Genomic DNA, 22,969 nt, shown 5'->3' on the forward strand with positions numbered 1-22,969 from the left:
AAAAATACCAATTATAAATAAAGTAAATAAATAAAAATGAAATAAAACAACTGACTACCGAGCCCCCCTTCTCCTCTGTATCCATACTCTGTGTCCTCTATATTCTCTTCGTTTTCTTATACTTCTCTATATTGCATATTGTAATTATTAGGATTTTATAGTTACTCGAGTTTTGGATGAATCTTAAAAAACATTGACAAATTTTTCTATTGATTTTTATTTAATATTATTGAATGAATCTCCGCTGTAATTTCCAAGAACCAGACACAGCCTGATCTGGACAGGTAGCTACAGTCCCAGTCAGGAACTGGGACTGTAGTTACCTACATAAATCTGGAAAAAGCCTTTTCTTGATTTATATATTTTTAAAAAATTTTTAAAAAAAGAATATTTGTTAGAATATTTGCAAATACTTAGTTTGATAGAAAACTGGGAACACTTACAAGTTTTCAGCTAACAGGAGATCAGTCCTACTAACTAGCTAACTGGGGGTCTGTTGGGACTGACTTCCTTTTCCAGGAACTACGATCCTTTTCTCCTGCAGGTTTCCACTTGTTCCTGCTGAGCTTTATATATTTACAGTATAGTGAGCCAAAGGACAGTATACCCCATCCTTGGTGCATATACAGTAGTATGCAATAGTAATGACCTTCCAATGCAGACTGCTAAGTGTAAAATACATGAGAATGGAGAAGACACAGGTCTTTAATATTCCACGAGTTACTAAAGGTGCAGCTATGGTCCAAAAAATCCAGGTCACAGGTTTGAAGCTAAAAAAAGCAAAATAAGAAGTCAGGTACTTTGATGATTTATTTAAAAGGCAGTTCTCGAATTTTGAAGTGACTGCAATGTATGTATGTGACTTCAGTACACTGTTGTCCACGGCAACGTGAAGCTGCACCATGAAACAAAGTCCACTAATAAGCTGTAATTTTCTGTTGAGAAGAAAATCTTCTTTAACTCGGAGCGACTTGCGTGCATTGCGTCATCTGCCATGCTCACTGGCCTCTGCAAGTTTCTCACTTGATGAGATTTGCTTCAGGTTTACAGCCCATTTGCTGCCATTCTGTGGATCTCAGTGAATCTTCTTTGCTTACCCGAGCACAAAACTGTGCAATACAGTGTCGCTCGGTTGGGACATGACCTGCTTGCACTGACGGGGCAATCAGAGGACACTGCCCCCATTTGCTCCGTCATTCTTTGTAACTGTTGTGTAAAGTAACTTCCATAGTTCAGTGTCACCAACAAATAGATGAACTCACACACATGTAGGTCAGTCTTTCTCAACTAATTGCTGAACAAATTTCAAACCACCAGTTTCTGTCTGTCACCTGTCTGACCTCCTTATTTGAGTTAATGGCCAACTGCTTACTAGTCATGGGATAATTCCTTATCCTCTCTTCCCAGGTTGCAAAGAGACACTGTTGAAACTTTAAACATAACACATTATGGTCAAGAACATGGTAGCGTTGTTGCAGAAGAATCATAGAACAGCTGGAAGCAGCAAAAATGGCACTGGTGTATGTTGCTGACAGAAATGATATAAAAATATTGCCATGCAGCTTTAGGCAGATATATGCAGACGTTATAGTTCACCACACTGGACCAGTAGGACAGTAAGGCAGGTTTTGTAACAAATATGTTTGGGTTTTTTTCTCATTTAAATGCAGATAAGAGCTCAGTAGAGCCTCAGTCTCTTATCTCAGTAAGTGTCAGGGCTTGTTGGGTCATCTGTGTTAGACAGAGGAGGGGACATGAACTGCAAGAGCAAGAAAAAAAAAAAAAAAAAAAAGATCCAAAGCAGAGAGCATTGAAGAGGATCCAAGGGAATACAGATATAGCAAAAAAAAAAAAAAAAAAGGATAAAGGACAAAGCACAGACATGGGAGCTTGTAAGTACAAGGCTGGAAGATCAGTCTGGTGAGAAATGGATTGGTTTTGCTGCTGACGAGTGTTAAAAGACAAACGGGCTGATTAATAGCCTGGACATGCTCTGAAAAAAATATTCTGTATTTAAACTTCTGTTGGTGAGCCTTCAGAGTGCCTCAGTGAGCTAATACCAGGTGCTTATTGGATCTCTGGTGATAGTTTCACCTAAATGGGGCGTTTTTTTTTAGAAGGTATCAATCCTTAAATCCTCCATTTCCTGCAACTGGAAATTCACACCTTGTCGCTGTAATTTTCCAGTTTCCTATACGGTCACATGCACTTGATGTCATTTTCTGATAAATTACAATCATCAGGGTGGGAGCCCACATTAAAACCAAAACCAGACGTTTCCATCCTTATGGGTGGTGGAACGCCAATCCACCCAGGGGGGGTTGAATCAGAAGTAGGCCAGCGGAGCTCCGAAGCGCTGCTGCGTCCCTGAACTCTGCTGCAGCTGTATGTTGAAGCTGCAGAGAAAACAGCAGAAACATAAACATGACCTCGAATGGTGTTTTTCTTTTTTTTCTGCTGATGGCAGGCCGATTAGATCAACTCTTCTTTGCCTCTGAGCGTCTGCTGTGTGTTTTCAGTACAAACTGCTATGAATTAACGCGTTATGTGGAGGCTTTTTAAATTTTCTTTTTAATATGTATAAATTATTTTCGTAATGTAAAACACTCTGTGTTGCTTTATGCATGAAAAACGCTTTATAAATAAAATTTGATTTGATTTAAAGTAATTCAATGCCACAATACTCCCTATGATCGCCATATTCATTCAGTTTTTTACTTTGTACTAAGATTTTTACCCCTTTTCTGTTATTGGTTTGTTTTCCTGAAGCTTTAAGACTTTTTGTTCTCAAGTTGTGCAAGTATACCAACAAAAACAACTACAATAAATATTTTATATTGAATGCATAATGAGCAGTGGTATAATAGTTATCGAAAATTTGGACATTATGTAAAATGTAACCAAAAAACATAGTATATTATTAAAATACCACACAGATGTTATAACAAATGTGAAAATAGAGCTGTTATATGTCATAAAATGTAACTATGGCAACAGACCAACGGAAAGTTATACGTCACTGTTTTCCTTGTGTTGTGGGTGAGGGGCTAGTAGGATCCAAAGAGTGGACACTGTCTGAGTACAGAGAGAGGTTTATTGATTTCCCACAGATTCCTGTGAATTCTTCCAGCGGAACTTTCAGAGACTGGCAGACTGGCGAGCATCAGGAGGCAGGCAGGCAGGGGAGCAAGCGAACGAGCAGGCAGGCTGGCTTTCTCTGGCAGGAGGAGGACAGGACAGGTTACAAATCAAGGTCAAGCACAAGCAACGTAAGCTGAGGCCGAGAGCTGTTTTACCGCAGGGCAATCAACAATCTGGCGCTGGATAGCAGGCAGAGCTGGTCTTAAATAGGTGGTGCGTTGATTGCTGAAATGTGGATCAGCTGTGCCTCCAGGTCCCAGCTGACCACGCCCACCAGGGAACAGGAATCACCACACCTTGGACAGAGATGGTAAATCTCTCCACACATTATTTGATTTGTCCAACCCAGTGAAATCAGAAACCATTCAAAGCCCCTCATGGGAGATTTTAAGGCAGGGATGTCCAGTCAAAGTGGATCATATAACTCAACTCCTCAGATCTTTACACGTGCTTCCTTTTTTTCAAAGAACTGACTTCAGTATCCTAATTTTAGTTTCCAAAAACACTGAATGGTTTAAGGCCAAATTATAACCCTGATGGCCTGGGTGGTCGTGGGTGGGGGTAGCCCTTTGTGTAGATGAACCCTGAGGATATTGTTTCCTTATCTAGTGCACATGTACCTGGCCATTCGTCTTCTTTTAAATATTATAGAGGCTAATAGGGCACGGAGGAGGGTGGTTGTGGGTTGGTGTAAGGGGACTGTGGATGTATATGTGTGTGTGTTTTATCTATTTGATGTAAATTGTTTTATTATGTGAAGCACTTTGTATTGTTTTTTAAGCATGAAAAGTGCTATAGAAATAAAGTTTGATTTTGATTTGATGATTTATTTCAATTCCGTTTTATTTGCATTGCGCTACTTCACAACGATGTCATCTCAGGGTACTTTATAAACACATGAATTTGAGCCAGTTCATCATAAATGGCCTTAAGTTAAGTAAAACAGACAGATTGAATATTGACTTTGATCAAATCCTCCATTCTAAGGGTGCACAAGACAACAGTGGATCTTCTCTGTTATGAACCAATCAGATCCTTTGCCTTTGTTGTTCCTTGAGGGTCATCGTCCTGCAGGTGTTTCCCTGTGCCATCACACCTAATATATATTAAATTGATTTTCTTAACAGTTTATTGTCAAGTTCTTTCCTAACTATCTATGATAAATTCATTTGAGTTGGGTATGTTGAAGCAGGAAACATCTAAAAAAAAACCTGCAGGAAAGACTTGGGGATCGGAACTGGACACCGCTATTTAAAGGACTATACAAACCCTGCAAGAACAAAGAAATGTGTTTGTTTTTTCCAGGTGCCAAAAACTAAACCAAGCATTCATGTACTTACTCTCTGCTGCAGTCAGCTGTTTCTCTTAAAAGAACTACCCATCAGGCCTTGTGGAAGCTTTTTTTCCATAAGTGAAAAAGAGATTAGGGCTACTTTCCACTTCTCAATCTTCATGACCAATCACGCAATACTCGTTGGACACCAAACAGAAAAAAAATTTTCTATTTGCCTATGTTTCTATAGGGTATACTGTTGTTTAGGGAACACTAAAACAGCTTTAAAGAGGACAAAATACTTTAATTTAAATTGAACTTCTGAATTTATTTTGAACACGTAAAAGACAAGCAATAATAATACATTAATGAGCAGACAGAAATATTAATACGTAAATAAAGCAAACATATCTGACAACTACATATTCTTTCTACATATCTGAAAAGGAGTACGTAGTAAAAACTTTTATTATCCCACCCCCCTCCTAATGACTCATTAATAATCCATTTCTTAGCTTTCTGTCAATATAATAATATTCCTAATGATATGTCATTATCTTTAATAAAAACAACAATATTCTATAACATTATTACTAACACATACGTTACTTACGATAACACCAAAGTATCTTGATAACAAAATTAAATGTTAACACCCTAGTGATAAGCAAACACCCTCTACATTTATTTATCTTGTGGAGAAAATATATTTTTTTAAATATTTATTTTAGCTTTGGACGTTACTGGGTTCCATCACTACCTTTTATAAGGTGATCAAAAGTAAAATCAATCAACTTTTCACTGAAATTAAACTCAAAAAGTCTGATTTGTTTGCAGCTTTTTTCTGCTGCCACCAAGTGGCCAAGATTATTATTACAGCTGAGGTGACGCCTACAGCTTCAGTTGTTTGGAAATTGATAATTAAATTAAATGAATAGCAGCAACGTGGTGCACAGTTGATGTACATTTGATTTGACTAATTTATTCATTAATGGAGTACAACTGTAACCATGCGGTTGCTCTGTGTGCCTGCAGGATGATGGTGTTCGGAGTCCTGATGCTGATCCTGAGCTGGGCTTCCCTGGGAGCTGACCTGGCTACTGCTGTGGTGAGCTGCTTACTTCCTCCTAAACAACCGTCTAACTTTTATCATACATGACAGTGATTTCACACTCTTCACTTCTAAAAATGTCTTACATGGCAAAGAGAAAGGAGATAATTTTATACGCCTGATAGATGTAGACACACATAACCTTGTGTGGATAAAACAAACTATTTTTGTTTCCTTGCTTCAGTGTAGAAAATCTTTTAGAAAATAATTGTGAAACAAGAACATTTGTTCACTGAATTACATAAAGTTTTAATAGCAATACTTTTTATTTTAAACAAAACGCATGCATGAAACAGCACCGCAGCCAATCAGTGATCTTCCAGCCTCTTTACCCTCGATTTATGCTTAAACTAGTCTTTGAAGAATGTCTGAAAGCACAAAAGGCCTGTTTCAGCCTTGCAGTGTCATCTAAATCACTCTGCCCAGTCTCAAATTCCTCTCATCACAGTTGTCTATCTTTTCCTCATGTGCCTTTGATCTCAGTCTATATTTAGCAGGATGACGACAAAGAAAAAGAACAAAAGCACAAACTCACACTTTGTCACACAAACTGGTCAAGGATCTCGACAGAACACTGTAACTCTAATTAAAGCTATATGATGACAAGATGAACGGTTCCATTGTGCTATACCACAGTTTCATGGTCACACATCTCAGAGACATTAAAAAAGAAAAAAGAAAAAAAAGCCTTATAAGTGTTTGAGTGACTGAGTGGGCAAATCAATGTGAAATATGAAACTGGGGAACATGTGGGAGAATAAATAGCTCTTGTGTTCGACACGGCTGTGTCAGGCACGAGCATCATTTTTCTCACGTTGGTTTTAATGTGTTACGTTTGAAGCTGTTAACATCTGTGAATTAAATTTGCTAATCCTGAAAGATTATTTCCTTCCTTATTTTATCTGTTAGATTAATGTCTCCCTTTGCAAGTCTCTTCTCTTTGTGGTTGCTCGATCGATCGTTGAAATTCCCTGGTGGATTCCTTTTCTAAAAACGCTTTGGAGCACAAAGATGTGCAAAAACATGACACAAAAACAGAACTTTTTAACAAATATGCCTCCTGTATTGGAACACATGTTGTGTTCAGATGGACATTTGCATTAAAAGACAAAAAAAAAAAAAAAAATCAAAGATCTTAAACAGAGTTTGGCCTTTCCGATCCATTAAGCATTTGATGAAGTACATTATAACTTGTCCATTATATTTATCTGTTTTTATTTAAACACACTTATGATTAGCTGCTTACAGCTGCAGAGTGAGAAGCCAGTGAGGTTCCCGTTTTCTAACTTCTTTGCATCATAAATGAATAATGTAACTTGGGAGCTGCTTCAGCTGAATCGTTGCCACGTTCTGTCCTCTTACAGAACCATAGCAATTACTTTGAACCGTTACGTAAACTGTCTGCTGTGTAGCAGTGTGTAGTGGCTGTCCCTTACTGGATCGTACGGTTGGAAGTCCTCTTTTACTCTGCCGGAGAGGAAACATCATGATGGCTGCAATTTAAAAACAAAGCGATTACATGAACAAATTTAAATGCCTCTTCAGCCTGCATGAGTATTTTTTTTTCTCCTGCATGAATTAATACAAGTGATTTCTTTGTGTTTATTTGTGTAAATGTGAGGATTTATGGCGGAAGCAGCAGGGAAGAAGTGTATGTAAACTGCCTGCATGACGGTTAATGATACTTAATCTGTGGAGCTTGACAAGTTTATATGGTCTGCACAGCACTCAGTGGCTAATCAGAGCCGATATGGGGGACGTGTTTGTTTTTGTGGGGGTTTTTTGTGTGTATGGATGTGGCACTTTTACAGCAGATGCAACATTTGCATAACATTTACCTTATTTACTCTGCATGTTTAAAAGTTCAAAAAAAGGGCAGCCTAGAAGTGCCATCTATGTTTCAGATTGCAGACTGGGAGTTGTTGTGCATGTTTACCAGTTCTGGTGAATTTGCCATGTTGTAGCAGAATTATTGTGAGGTCCAGAAATTTGTCAAAATGCACTGGAAAAACTGGCCTTGAATATATAAAAAGTTATCTAACGTTTATTGGTAATATTTGGTATCCTCGTTAAAGTAAGTGTAATTAGACTAAATGTTGACCTGCTGGGTAAAAACAAGCAACTTTGCTTCACTTTGAAGACTTATGTTCTGCATCGTCAACTTGGAACAGTCTCACCTACTGTATGATGACTCTTAGTTTTTGCCTTTACCTTTTCTAATTTCAGTCTCTTTAAATTTATGCTTTTTTCATGTCGTCAGCTCAGTATCCTCCATTTCTCACATTTCTATCCTTAAACAAATGTTCATTTCTCCATTCTTTACAACTAATTCAGTTTCAAATGAACCAAACTTTACGAGAATTTTGGAAACTTCATCTCGACCGTCTGTACTAAACTTCTTTAGTTTTGTTAAGTTTCAGTCATCACAGTTTTTACGCAGCTACAGCTGTGTAATGTGCCTTTCTAACAGGCTAATGACAGTTTTCATAGATAATGAAGTGATACTTATATTTAAAAATCTCACAAGTGTCCCCTTTAACTTGACTCCAGAAACGCTCAAACAGACCTTTTGGTTGCAGAGATAACAATTGTTTAGGTGAGCAGTTTATTGCGGTATGAGATTTAAATTTAAAATAAAGGGGGTTTGCACTGTTAAATAGGACTTTTTTTTTTGTTTTGATTGTTTATTTTTTTAGGATAATTTGTGTTTTTTGTGTGTGTATAAGCTACCTACCTGTCACCCTCACAAAGCCTGAAAGAAAAAGCTACTACATGGGAAAATCTTCCACTTCCCAGTTCTGCTGAACTGATGGAGCTGCAGTGAAGCGTGCAGATCTGGTTTTGCATTTTCGACTGATAGTTTTGTTTCCCTGACTGACAGATTCATGTTTATCCGCATGGAATTTTTCAAACTGCATGTGAATACAGCCTGGGGTATGATTATTGCCTGAAAACAGAGAGAAATAAATGCATAATGAATTAACCCCCTCTCAGAACTTCTAATTATAGACCGGTCGTAGTCAAAACTCTGCTTTCTCTGAGCATCTCCCCTCAGGATTTCTACCACACTGAATCACAGAGCTCCCTGCTATGCCTTGTTGATAACAAACTCGCTCGGGTTTGCAGAGAAATCTAGCTTGCTGAATCTCATCTGTGTGTTTTGGGGGGGGGCTCATTAGCGTAACCCCGAGAGAAGGTTAAGCTACATGCAGTGTGTTTGTCCTGAGCCCGGGGGACACTTAGCATTCAGACAGCACAGTTCAGAGGAAGCCGCCGCTCACAGGTTTAGTTATTTTTGCCAAAAAAAGTAAAAGTGGTTGTGAGTGATGGATCTACCAACTGATTCCTATCTAGACGTGTTAAAGTGGATATTAAAAGCAGCATTATTTACAGACGATCAGGATTTATAAATAAAATCCTGTCTTTAACTTGATTATCACAATAGAAATTCATTTTCAGGATATTTTCGTTTCTATTTGTCGTCTCTCTCACACATCTGTGTCGTTTCAGGGCACGAGTGACTTCTGTGTGTCTCCTGACAAGTACATCATGAGTCAGACGAAGGGAATCATCGGCTCCGGTGAGTCTCAGTGTGAATCAAAAGCAAATCATTTTGCTTTTACAGAGCTACATTTTGCCAAGGCAAATTAAAAAAAAATGCCTGAAAATATCTTTGTTTCCAACAGATATTGTCCACTACTATATTTACTGCAACCAGACTCTCTCCAATCCCTTCCAGCAGGTAAGAAATGTGCTGCATGGCTGAGAAGAATGTGAACGGATTTGGCTTGTTTGTTAGCATTTGGTGATCTAAAGGTCATAAGGTGATTTGCATGTGGGTGGAAGCATTGCTAGGTGGTTAAAAAAAAGTTACGTTTGTAACTTTCTGTCAGCAGGAAATTATTTAGAAAGTTTATATCAAGCATACTTTCTAAAAAAAATTAGTGTTATAAGTTATTTAACGCAAACTGAAATCAAACAAAACAAGTTTAAAGGGAGCTGAATATCAATAACATAAAGACTAGGTTCACTGCTGTGTTTAATAGCAAAGCTAAAAGCTTCTCCACCTGTAAAATGTGAAGAAAACTCCTGGGATTTGTGATTACTGTTGGGCTCTGGAGTGATGAGTGCATCAGGGTATGAAGAGCGATGAATGGAGTGCTGCTGTTGTTAACCCTTGTGCCTACCATAAAAGCCTGAGGTGGCAGCGTTGTAAGCTGATGTTGGTCAGGTCGAGGTTTAAAAGCATTATACGCCCAAAAGAAATGGGTTTATCTGACAACCCGAATTCCATGACTAGATATGATTTGTCTGTGATGGCACTGACATATTCCAAGCTGACAGCGCCAGCATTCATCTGACTCAGATCGCCGCTGACAATCTTCAGGATATGCATGAGAAAACAAAGCACAGCCATTTAAATCTGCCATTAATACAAGATTTAAAATATACTGGACAGAAATTTATATTTAAATTAGTTAAAAACAGTAAATAGATGTTTAAAACTAGTATTTAAAACAAATAAAGCTTTTGGTTAAATTGCATTTCATTGTCTGAATGAAAGAATTTCTTCATATTTAATGAATAAACATGGAACACATATAACAGCTATACTGTAAAATATGATGTATAAGCATGAAGTTATAATTCACTGAGCCCACCTTCAAACCACACCTGCTCAACATCTGTCTCACAGACAGTCTTCTCTCTGTGCCCCCGTTGTTTCTTGTTTCCCAAAGCTTGCCTTAATAACACAAAGCTACCAAGACGGCTTTAAATCTGCTGAATAGACGAAACAATTTAGTGAATTTTCCTTTTCCGACTCCTCTGAGGCCCTTTGCTGTCGCTGCGTGGAGAAGCAGTTGCATTTGTAGGTCACATCAGTTCTTCCCCCGCTGGCATCAGTGAAGTCCATTTCTGCAAGCTTTTACCCAAAACAGCTCAGATCTCATTAAGTGACTACCAGACATGCCCTGCAGACAACAGCATGAGAACAGCCTGAAAAAACTAAGTCAGCGCTTTTTTTCTGCCACAAAATAACCAACAGGTGCAAAGTTCATGAGCAAGTCGTCAGCTTATTGTAAAAAAAAAAAAAAAAAATCACTCATTTTTTAAAATCATGTCTATTTTTTTTATCCATCTACTTTTCTCTCATGCAATCCCAGGCTGTAGTCGCTTTTGGGACCACGGTCTGTTGCCAAACCCAGATCTTTTTTTTGCATCTGTTTGTTTGTTTTTCTCCTAAATTCCTCTTTTTTCTGTTTTCCTGCTGTCCTCCTCCATAAACTCTCTGTCCAACGTTTACCTTATTTGGTTAACAACAAGCTCAACAAGCTACAATAAAAAAGGCCAAACTGATCGGGCCGTTGTTTGGTCCGCAGACATGAACGATCCAGGAAAAAGTAGGACACAGTTATATTTGTGAATAGTCTGGATAATTAACCATATCTTTTTCAGTTTAATACTCCCCCACAGGCCAGAGGGTTTCCAGGCTTTTATGTTAGCTTGGATCACTGTGAAGATGCTATTTTAATTTAGAAATACGGCACAATAAGTAATTCGTGGTATGCTTAAATGCTAATTTGTTAAAAAGGGGGGAAAAAAAAGACAGCAGGTTCTGCCTTTAAGACAGCGTGGAGAATTATTTGCTCCCATTGGTGAAAATATAAACCTACAAGGCCGACAACACGGAAGCACCTCTACAGCCAAAAGGTTTTACTTTTTTTTTTAGATAAAATGAAGACGCTGTTGTTATATTCCTCTCCTTCATTCTCCACTGAGATCAGTGCTACATCTCATATGTTCACTTTCAAATTGATCCTATCCTTTGCAGCCTCTGACAATCTTCCAGAGGTCTCTAACCACCATGCAGATCCAGATCCAGGGACTCCTGCAGTTTGCCGTGCCTCTGTTTCCTACAGCCGAGGTATTGCGGGTTCTATTTCTTTCTTTCTTCATTTATTTCATTAGATGCTTTCACACATGGCTGTGGAGTGTTTTTCAGCGTCATGTTTTCTCCACACAGAGAGATCTTCTAGGTATCCAGCATTTGCTCAACTCCTCAGAGGCCAGCTTGCACCAGCTCACCGCCCTACTGGACTGCAGGGGGCTCAACAAGGTTTGTTCATTGCAGCGTAACTGGCAACGCAGCGGTCCAAACTAGGCCAGCTTGAGAGTTAGTGGCAATGCAGGATTTCAGCGTGTTCCCAAATTGGAACGACGACCCGAGCAGAGCAAGAAAACGACAGAACCAATTCAGTTTCTGAACTTGTTTAACTCGTAGATTTAGTTTCCTTTCATGCCCAACCGCGACAGTGTACGCGCATTACTGCAATGGGGTTTACATGAATAATGCCGAACGTCACTCCGAATGAGCAGCGCATGAATAAAAATCTCTTCCTGGAGATGACACACGCTGGCGCTCAAAGTGCTTCTTCATCTTTGTTTCATTTAGTCTGCTGTGAATTCAGAAGCGGCAGCCAGAATGAGAGCAACGAGGAAAGTGCTTGTTGCCGTTGTGACGGTGTTCATGTTGTGTCTTTTGACTGCGTCAGGACTACCTGGATGCAATGGTGGGGGTGTGCTACGATGGGGTAGAGGGTGTGCTGTACCTCTGCCTCTTCTCCATCCTTGCAGCCTGTGCCTTCACTGTGATGCTGTGTGCCATTCCCAGGGCATGGAGACAAATTGCCTGCAGGTCAGTTTGTTCTCAGGCTTGTCTTCCCGCCTAAGCGCCCTCATTTTAGCATGCAGTACTAATCTCTGTGTGGCCTGAGCCAACCCATGCATGTGTGTGACTATTTTTATGTGCAATCGGCCAGTTGGTTACCTATAAAAATGCTGTTTCCTCTCTGTAAAGGGAAGTTGTTTGGCCACAGAATCCCTTCTTTAAGTAAATCCTTTTCTATTAAAGCTGAAGTTAAATAATCTTACAGGAAAAATTCCTTTTTGCCTGTACATGCACAGAGCAATAACAAAAAATGTCCATATTTACATTTTAAGCACCTCAAAGGTAATATTTTTAGTATATTTAAAAAAAAAAAAAAAAAAAAACTTGATTTTTTTTTCTGCTCTGTGTTCAGGGAACGAGATTACGATGACATTGATGAAGAGGACCCATTCAACCCTCGAGCGAGGAGGATAGGCTCCCAGAACCCCAACCATACGAACATGCACAGCTTCTGCAGCTACAGCAGCAGCATGGGCAGCCAGAACAGCCTGCACCCTCCCGCTCCCACCATCTCCAACGCCCCTATGTCTGAGTACATGTGAGAGAGAGATGATACCCAAGTGTTACTTGCTGAAGAGAGTCGATCTTCCAGCATCTGAGGCGCATTTTTTCCGCTCTTGTTTCCAGGAACCAGACAGCGCTTTTTGGGGGAAATCCACGGTACGAGAATGTGCCTCTGATAGGACGCGGATCTCCACCCCCGTCGGTGCGTTGGGTCCCAGAGGCCAAGTCCTTCTTATGATCTTATTTCATTTAGAGATTCACCTTTAGCCTCGAAAGCAGGGGTGCCCATAGTCAGTCCCCGAGGACCGCTGTCCTGCAGGTTTTCCATGTATCCCTGTTCCAACACGCCTGGCTTCTTGCGCTCCGACGATATGCTTTTGTCCCGATTCGATTACGATTTTTTTGAGTTTTTTTAGATTCAATTTAAATTGCGATTCTCACAATTCTTCGATATTGCTCATTTTTGTAGATTAAAAATAAAATAAATGTATAAAACTTTTTTTTTGCATGTCATTTTTCTTGATTTCAGTCAGGAAAAAAACAATACAGTAACCAGACCATCATTCTGCTGCTACAATGCCCTTGAAGACAAGTAAAAAGATCAATAAAAACAATAAAAATGAAAAAAAAATTTACAATGGATTATTTTTATTTATTTGGAAAAAAAATAGATTTTTTAACAAAAAATTGATTTTAAAATTTTGAAGCAAAAATAAAATCCAGATTTTGATTTTTCAATTCGATTTTCCCACCCCTACTGGCTTCCAATAAATAGATCCAACAGCCAGTGAAGTTACTACAATGACTGGTTAGTTTGCATCAGATGTGTTGGAGCAGGGATACATGGAAAACCTGCAGGATTGTGGACCTTAGAGGACCAGAGCTGGACATCTTTCCTTTTCCTTCAAGTAACTAATGAGACACTGTGCCTTCAGCTGTTGTCCATAACTTATGGGAGGCTGGCTTGCGGTGCCAGAGCAAAGAAAGGAGAAGTAATGTGGTTAATATTTAATAGGAACTGAACACTATTTAACTTCTTTCAGACCTCTTTCCAGGAGGGAGCGACGTAGGTTTTAACTCTTAAACTGTCGTCACTCCAGGTTTTCTTCCTCTTCATTTTCTTATATCACAGAAATAAAAATAGAAATGTTTTCAATTAAATTTTCATTGAGCATAGTCTCTTAATAAAGTATTCCAGTCAGGCATACTTGGATACATCATTTAAATGCGTGTTAGGTTGGCATTTATAGTGAATACGTTTATTCTATTGTTGATCCATTTGTGGCAAGTGTAGACCTTTTAATTACTAAATTTGTACAGGTATCGTTGTAAGGTACCGTATATATCAAAGTTTTTCTTGTCTTTTATTCATCATAACCATTATTCAGCTCATAGTTCCACCTGGACATGAAACAGAAACCGTAATGTTCTCTGCCTTATTCATTTCCTGATTAACACCAGCAAGAAATGCATATTTAAATGGTCCCTCATGACTACAATTGTGCAGCACCATGCAGTCGTCTTCTGCTAACAGCTTCTTTTATATTTTTTTTATTTGTTTGTGTGTGTGTGTGTGTTTGTATCTTTCATTTCTATATTCTGCCTTTTTTTAATCAACTTTTGGAGATATACTCTCAGCAGTATAGAAACCGAGTAAGTCTTTTCTGCTCTTCTTCAGGATTAACTCGCTTCCTTTTTCTTCTGTTGCACTCTGTCTACATTTGTTGCCTCACTCCGTTACCTCACGTAACTTTGGTTCCTGTGCAGTTTTTCCTGTTTGGCATGGCTTTCATTCCTCACAACCTGTTGTCCTCATTCCACACTGTACACTCACGTAGAAAGGGTTTTGTCTCCCTCTGGTGTTCACAAGGTGGTACTGCAATTGTGCCCCCTCACTTGTTAGTTCCCTTTTCCTATGTGCATGCAGTTCTGCTCCAGTCATTCAAATCTACCACTTGTGCTGGGACTAACTTCTCAGCAGCAGAGTTCATATTAAATGCAATGAAATGTGAAGTGTTTTTTTTTTTTCAAGGATAAGTTGGTATAATTTACAGAAATATTCCACTGAAGATGTAACTTTTGTATGGAACTACATGAAATTCAGCTTGCAAAAGCTTTCTATCTTCCTCATTTGTGACGTAATATCCTACACAGCACTTAACAGTATTGGACATTTTTTAAAATTTCTTGATGCTTTTTCTGCCATCATATTCATTTAAATCAATGTGCATCCAAACTTGCATCGGACAATGCAGAGGCAAGAATCTAACCCTCGAAAGAGAGATTTACAGTGGAATTCTTCTGTAAGCGATTGTCCCCCTCCTTTCTTTTTAAAAGATTAGTCTGATCATTGCCATTAGCTAAAAAGAAAAAAAAGTCTGTGTAATTAATTCTTTCTCCTTGTGCTTGTTTTTCCTTTCCAGTACTCTCCCACCATGAGGGCCACCTATCTGTCTATGACCGAAGAGCAGAGTAGACATTTTGGAAATGACTTCCAAGCATAGATTTCTATGCTTACCCAGGGAGAGAAGGAGCATCGCTCACACAACCTCAACAGGACGAGAGTGTTTAACTTTCAAAGGCATCGCAGGAGGACTGTGTGTAACATCTGGTTAATTTGGTTAAATTTCTTTAACCTGCTCTTAAACTGTTAATGTATTCACTTAATACCTCACACAAACTTCTGAAATATGTTAAAAAAAACTTCTGAAATTGTGACTGAAGATTTCTCTTTCTGAAGTAGCTTTGAAGTAGTGGTGCGTATTATTTCTGACAACTTAAATTCAGGTCTCCAAAGAGTAAAAATGTGAACACAGTAACTGATGTGAACGTTGCCGTATTATTTTCTGCGCACTATCATTTGAGGCTGACGTAAGTGAAGTTCAGGCCTGGTAAGGGCGGAACACTGCAGGAGGTAATGGTGAGGAATAATGCACCTACTTTTTCCACACATGCAAACATGTCTACAGATGAAGCTTTATGTCTGACACCGTTTCAGACAAAACTACCTGGAGACTACAGATTCTGTAAATATGTTGTACAATAACAGACATTCTGATTTGAGTTTGCCTGAACTGTATGCTGTCATGTTTTTTCTTTTTTTTTTAATCTAGTTTTTTTCTACTTTATGCAGTGTCACATAAGATTTTTTTTTCATTTTATACTTTTAAATGGTCATTAATTTATTTTTTCTAAACAAGATCTAACAATAGAGCTGTTATTTCTATCATGATTTGGGAAGCTGTTCTGCTCTAACTTGTCCAAACAGCACGTTTTTATTAACTAACAGTGACATTTTCTTATTTCATAGGGATTAAAATACATGCCGTGTTGTTTATTAATACATTTTGTTTCATTTCAGCATGTTACACTGTACAGGCACTAAGAGTGGTGCTTAATTTTGTGTCAGGGTCTAATAGTGAGTTAATTAAACCAACTTTAAGTACAACTTGATGAGTCTCTGTTGTGTTAATGGGTGTGGCTGACAAAAACACAATACAAACCACAGCTATTTTTTTTTTTCTTCACTCTTGATACCTCATGATGCTTCAGATATTATGGCATCCTTGTTTACCCAACTCTATATAAAGCCCATTTACTGTAAAAGTAAATTAAATAGCAATCTATGTGTAATAACCACAGTAAATCTGTTATTTGCCATTCTTAAACTCCATTTTCCTACTAATATAGGATTGTAAATTTGTCTTTACCTACATTTGAATTACGATTCAATCATTGATAAGGACTCTTAAGAACAATAATTATTTTTCACTATGAAATAAATTCACTTTGAAATGCCTCTCCATCACAAAAACATTCACATACAACAGAAAATGCAACCGAAACCAGCAAAAATGTGAAGTACAGGTGCAGGTTTTCTTGTCATCAATGTATAAACATCATCCATTTTATCTACTATTTTCCCTTAGATTCTCATTTTATGAGTTAAATGTTCCGTATCGTATATTTCCCATTGAGTGTATCCATTCATCTTGTCCTCGGAAATTCTGCCTAGCATCCCTTTCACAAAATTGCTTTTTACGAGCATCTAACAAGTTTTTGTACAAATATCTGTCCTCTCTTTGCACAATGTTATCCTTCATCTTTGCAAAGTACAGTACTATACAAATCCCTAGGTTAATTCAAGGCAGAACACAGGAAAGAACATTCTCCAAAAACTAGAGGACAAGACTAAAATTCACAAACATGGTCTGAATTATTATCCTAAATTACACTATTAATTTCATATGCAGTAATGGGGTTTTTCCTTTTTATACTTCACATGTAAATGTGTGTTTCCTGTTCTCCCCATGTTATCCTGTTCTGACATGATGTAGAACATTACATTTAATTGCCATCTACTTGTCTACTGTGGCCCATAAATTCTTTTATGTGTAATGAGATGTGAGGTCTCTGAAACATTTTCAAATATTTGCTTGATATATACTATATGCTGTAATCCATACCCAGCTAAGTTCACATAATGGCATATCAGCAAATCCTGTAAATTTCTCCTTAAAATAAAACAAGGGTGCAACTGGACACAGGTCACCACACACCTCTTCAAACAACCATATATTGATTGTTATTCGAAATTGGCTGTTTTGCACAGCAAAAATGTCCAACAAGGAACTTGAGATGCAAATTAAAATAAAAGTTTTGATTATTTTTATGCAGGCTACACATCAGTGGTTTGGAGATTAATTAGACAGGATAGCCAATCTTTCCTAGTAGCAATTTTTTTTTTTTTTTTTTAATTTAAATGGGGTGTATTGTTTGTATAGTAATATTTTCCCAAAATGTCCCCTAAAATGTGTGGGAAACATGAACATGTAAAGCAAGTTTATCATGGTCATGTTTAACCAGCAGATGTCAGCAGAGTGCTGTAAAAATACTGTTGCGCAGCCATAGTGAAGCTGCATTCTCGCCAAGCAGTACATTTTACTAAAAAGGTCTGACAAATGTCAAACAAACTTTACGCAAATTGTCCAGTAAAGCTAAATACATACTTTTATTTTATATAATGACTTGTTCAGGTTGTCAGTGTGCGACATATCAGGAAGTATTGTTTAACAATTGTTTTAAGCTAGCATCATTCACTTTCCAGCAATGTGCGGTATTTGGACAAATCTGTTTACACCTTTATTGGTCAGGTTATTTGAATTAAGATGTGTAAATGTTGTTTGGCGAGTTTTAAGATATAGTTGGTAAATTAAGTGTTCCCAATAACCTCCGTTTATCAAACCCTTTTAAAAAAAATTAAAAAAAAAGACCATTAGATTATCTCAGTTACAAAAATGGATGCAACACCTGTGGTCCTACTCTCGATCTGCGTTGCTATGAAACGGTTGAAACGCGCTTTTTTTTTCTCCTTTTCTTTTCTTTTTTTTTTCCCCCAGAAAATAAAACGCTTCATTTGAGATCATTTAAGACAAATAGGAAAAAGTCGGACTATCTTGTTTTATTTTTATAATCGGAAGTAAACTAATACAGTTTACAGTAGCTGACTTGATACTGCTGGACCTGCGGATCTCCAGGGACAACGCGCACGTACACAAAGACACGCGAACACGCACGGACACAAACAAACCCACGACAGCAGCCGGACTACGGAAAGGAACGAGGACAGACAGGGAAGTAAACATAGCAGGTGTTGTTGGCGCTGCTGCAGTTACCTGCCTTACTTCAGCTTTTCGTGAGGAGGCAGATGATTTTTTTTTTTTTTTTTTTTTCCCGGTGTTTCCAAGCTACTCCGTGAAAACCCAAAGAGGAGGAGGAGGAGAGCGTCGACCCACTTTGACTAACTGTGAGGGGAAGAGAGAGTAGCAGACTAGTATAAGACAGCTAGTTAGGTAAGTGGGAGAAGACACAAGTAGAGGTTGTCAGCTCGGTTTTCTGATATTAAGAAGAGTGGAGGAAGGGGAGCATTATCAGGCAGCAGCTGCTTGTGGAGTGTGACCAGTGGGCTGCAGGTGGGTTTCAGGGGGAGGTAGCATGCAGGTACGGACAGCACGGAGCAGGATGGTCCAGTTCCCCGCCTACTGTTGACGGTCATTACCCCTCACCTGGACAGAAAGCCAACATGAAGGACTCTGGGGAATCAAAAGACCACCAGCTTACTGTAAGTTTGAAATATAAACAACCCTTTTTAATAGTGTCATGTATATATAAATTTTAACAAAAATGTCTCCTTTACTCAGTAACTTAGTTGACTTTTTCATTTGCATCACACTATTAAGTATATTCTTTGTACTAGTAATGACCATTTATTAAAACTGTTGGCAGAAATCTGCAACTTATAAACAGAATGGCCATAACTTTAATGCCATTTAATTTTATGATATATTCATTTTTAATTCATGTGAATTAAACTTCTTGTACAGAATCCCATTATGCTGACAGGTCTTAATATTAGGAACTCATATAAATATATAATGCAACCCAGAACAACAGTACTGACCTCAGTGACCTGAAAGCTGAAGCATACTAATTAAGCAAAAGCTTTGCAAGCTAAAAATAAATAAGCGTGGTCTTTATTTGTATTTTCTTTTCTTGTTTTTTTTTTTATCCACTTTCTTTTTTAACTCCTTAGAATAATCCACTGTTTGTATTATTTATTTTATTTCCTCTTATACTGACTGCTACTGTTCTGCAGTCATATCTGAATTACTGAAGTGTCTGTTTCAGCTGCCTTGCCTCTTATCCAGCATGTAATACAACTTCCACAAGGTGCAGACTGAGAGAGAACCTCATTATTTACATATGTCGCCATGGTTGGAACGTGGTTGGATTGGAATGACTTTTATTATTATCATTAGAAGCAGCTAAAAAGCAGCACACGTTTATTACTAGTAAACATGCGAGTGTGAGTCACAAGGATTAACCCTCGTTCTGTGACCCCTTCTGCAGCTGTTGATGTCTATGTTCCATTTTACTGACAATAAGAAGCCTTTCTACTGACTTCTAAGTGTTCTCATGGAAATTAAACATGCTGCTACCAAAACCCACAATCATGCTGGTTGTAATAATTCGATTGTCCACAAATTTAGTCTCCATCTATGTATTTAGTGTTCCTCATGTACTCTATAACTTTTGCTGTCTTGATAAACTTTACAGAAAGAGATAAATTCATCCATTCATCTCTTACTCTAGACATTGATCAGTGATCAGTTTTTCTATCAGTCAAACCGATGAGCACATCAGATATCAGCTTTTTTTTTTTTTTTTTTTTAAAAACAGCATTGACAGTAATCAGTGTAAATGATTTCTAGGTGAACCCGTTCATTTAACTGTGGCAAGTACTTTATAATTAATGATCACATTTCTGTCTAAGAACAATTTGTATGTCCTATTTTTCTAGAACTGTTTTTATTTAGGAATCTGGCCGGAAGAGAAAGTATTAAAATGAAAACTGTGCAAAAAAAAAAAAAGATAAAAACAGTGAAAAGTAATTGGTTGTAATGCCAGGTTAAGGATCAGTTTTAATGTTGCTTATCATTAACTTGTATGGGGACAAATTTAGGATCATTTGCTTGAAATTTCAAAGATTTCTCATCAGGTTTTCTCTTTGCATCTTCATGAATAGTAGGCCTGTGACGATATGCTTTCGTCTTAATTCGATTCGTTTCCGATTTTTTTTTTTTTTTGGTTGCTGATTCGATTTAAATTGCGATTCTCACAATTCTTCGATATTGCTAAGTTTTGTAGACTAAAAACTAAAATAATGTGCAAAACGTTTTTTGCTTGTTATTTTTCTTCATTTCAATTAGGAAAAAACAACACAGTAGCCAGACTATCATTCAACTGCTATAAAACCCAAGAAGACAGGTAAAAGATCAATAAAAACAATAAAAATGACTAAAATTTTATCATGGATTATTTTTATTTATTTGGAGGAAAAAAAGCAATTTAAAAAAAAAAAAAAGAGAGAGATTTTATAATTGTGAAGCAAAAAATCGATTTTTCGATTCGATTTTCCCCACCCCTAATGAATATGGGGTATTTTCTCAGAGTTGTCCTGCTTCACTGATGTATTAATGCAATGCTGCAGTGTTTTATGTTTTTATGTCATGATGTCTGATAAACACATATTACCTTCAGGGATTGTTTTATAGGGGCACAGAAAAGACATTGGCTTCACTCATTAAACAACCAACTATTCTCTCTCAGATATCTAATACTGGCAAATAGGTTTTTCCTTTGCTCCACACTTTAATTCAGCTGTGCACAAATTTAAGTCATCTCAAAATGTTTCCATCTTCAGTTACAACAACAGACAAAGCTGCATCAGCGCAGGATTCTCTGTAAACACGTCCGTATTTATTTTAGAAGATAAAAGTGCTCATGCATGCCGTCAGCGTCACCCCTTCCCATCAAGGCAAAGCTCAAATTTCCAAACTAAAAATTCAGTTAACCGAGCGTCTCTTTGATGAGGAAATACGAGGATAACTGAGTTCACTTTGTGTGCTGCAGGTTGCCTTGAGGATCCGACCCCTCAGCGATGCTGAGCAGGAGGAGGGAGCCACGATTGTGGCCCACAGAGTGGACGACCAGGTAAGATGGCCAACCTTTACGCTTTATCTTTGTATGTTTGAGTGACTGATGGCTTCGATATGTGTGTTTTTGTGGGATAAAGCCCTTGTTTTGGTTTTTTTTTAAGCCCCTTTCCTGCCAGTCACAAGCACGCACAGATAAGGTATCTGCAGGGACCTCTGTGAAGCCAGCAGCTCTTGTTAAAGTTGCCTTGAGAAGCTCAAATGTCACATTTCATTTGTAAGTAAATGCTGGATGAGTCAGACCTGAGAGTGACCTTTCCAGCAAACAGGTATGAAAGAAAATGATTCCATAAGCAAACATGTGAAGGGCTTTGCCTCGGAGAATGCCTGAGGTTAATTTAAAATCAGCATCTGCAGAGCTGTCGAACATCTTTTATATAAGATGTTCAGGCTGATGGCAGTTCAGTGTTTGTTTGCGTTTGTCGTTCTTGAATAAAATCTCAGGATTTCCACCAGGGCAGGAAGAAGTAATTATTTGTGCAGAGAATATATCTAACACGTAGAAAGAGATTTTTTTTTTATACCCTGAAAGTGTGAATGCAATATTGGCCCTGTCAAAACCTGGCTCTACCTGCAATAAAATCTGAAAATTTGCTTTATTTTCTAAACCCACAGCTTCACATGGGTTTAGTCAGACCAATAAGATATCATTCTTCAACTCTTGAATCTTTTGCAAAATTCTGTGAACCAAAGATGTAGATCAGGCAGAAATTAAATTGAAATTTAGATGCTACTGAAATGTTTATGATGCATTAATCTACCTTTCATTTCAAGCTTCTAATATGTTGACATTTTGTTGACATTTTCTCTATTATTTAGCAAAGCCACTGTAATATTCATGCATAATGTATTAATACATGCAACATGTGTTTAGTTGAGTTGTTACCAGGTGATATAACAAGAACATGTCATGCATACAAGCTTCATTTGCACCATATCTACCATTAGCTTTTTCTTTCAGCTGGTCCCCCTTGGAGACCATTTAGCAGCATGTGGTATGATGATGAAGGCAGTGCTAATGCTAATGAGCATCGTGACTGGGAACCTGCAGAGGTGTCTCCAGGCTCAGTGTAGGCTGATTGCAACATTTGTGTGCCTGCTGGTGGTGGGCAGTGTTGCTTCACCAAGACAAAGACCTCAAAGTAAAGCAACAGCTGACAGTTACTCTGCTTTGCCTTAACAGTGGCGTATCCTGGGCAGGGTGGAGGTGGTGTTGTACACACAGGTGTGTTTAGTAGGTTTACACTGCCCTGATGGAATTTGCTGGAGACGACTTCTAGAAACAAATAATCCGCCGAGCTGAGGTCTAAGTTGTTTGTCAGACGTAATTAAATTACACCACTTCTTAGGTACAACATCAGCAGTTCTGTCTGGCATGACATCATTAAAATAGGCTTGGACTCAGGGGATTAGAGCATAACAACACCAAGGTAGTCATGGTGCTGGCACAGCCCCAATAACAGGTCTTTGTTGTTGATTTCTAATTCAACCAAACCACAGCAAGAAAAAAAAGGTTGTTTGTGTCTTCTGCTTGAGTTTCTTCTGCGCTGTACTCCCCAAGAACTCAGTCCATAGTGTGTTTCATCTGTGGAGATCATTAGTGGCAGTCATGCTGTATGGTCTCTGTTAGGTTATATCATACGGACTCATGCACG

General features: G+C 38.1%; 2 protein-coding genes across 2 annotated transcripts in view; both read left to right on the plus strand.

The window, feature by feature from the left end:
• The window catches only part of ttyh2 (tweety family member 2), a gene marked incomplete at its 3' end in the record, with an annotated part of 73,999 nt that extends 58,736 nt beyond the window's left edge, over positions 1-15,263 (plus strand). Inside the window, exons 6-14 of the mRNA XM_079260388.1 lie at positions 5,450-5,522; positions 9,036-9,105; positions 9,212-9,267; positions 11,359-11,451; positions 11,551-11,643; positions 12,080-12,222; positions 12,608-12,793; positions 12,883-12,961; positions 15,183-15,263. Of these exons, the coding sequence (XP_079116514.1) occupies positions 5,450-5,522; positions 9,036-9,105; positions 9,212-9,267; positions 11,359-11,451; positions 11,551-11,643; positions 12,080-12,222; positions 12,608-12,793; positions 12,883-12,961; positions 15,183-15,263 (874 nt within the window). The remainder of the gene's footprint in view (positions 1-5,449; positions 5,523-9,035; positions 9,106-9,211; positions 9,268-11,358; positions 11,452-11,550; positions 11,644-12,079; positions 12,223-12,607; positions 12,794-12,882; positions 12,962-15,182) is intronic.
• Positions 15,264-18,841: 3,578 nt separating this feature from the next.
• The window catches only part of kif19 (kinesin family member 19), a gene marked incomplete at both ends in the record, with an annotated part of 36,434 nt that continues 32,306 nt past the window's right edge, over positions 18,842-22,969 (plus strand). The window contains 2 exons of the mRNA XM_079261239.1: positions 18,842-18,880; positions 21,232-21,312. Coding sequence (XP_079117365.1) covers positions 18,842-18,880; positions 21,232-21,312 — 120 coding nt within the window. The remainder of the gene's footprint in view (positions 18,881-21,231; positions 21,313-22,969) is intronic.

Source organism: Telmatherina bonti (genome assembly GCF_933228915.1).
Source record: "Telmatherina bonti genome assembly, chromosome: 21".
NCBI classification, from domain to species: Eukaryota; Metazoa; Chordata; class Actinopteri; order Atheriniformes; family Telmatherinidae; genus Telmatherina; species Telmatherina bonti.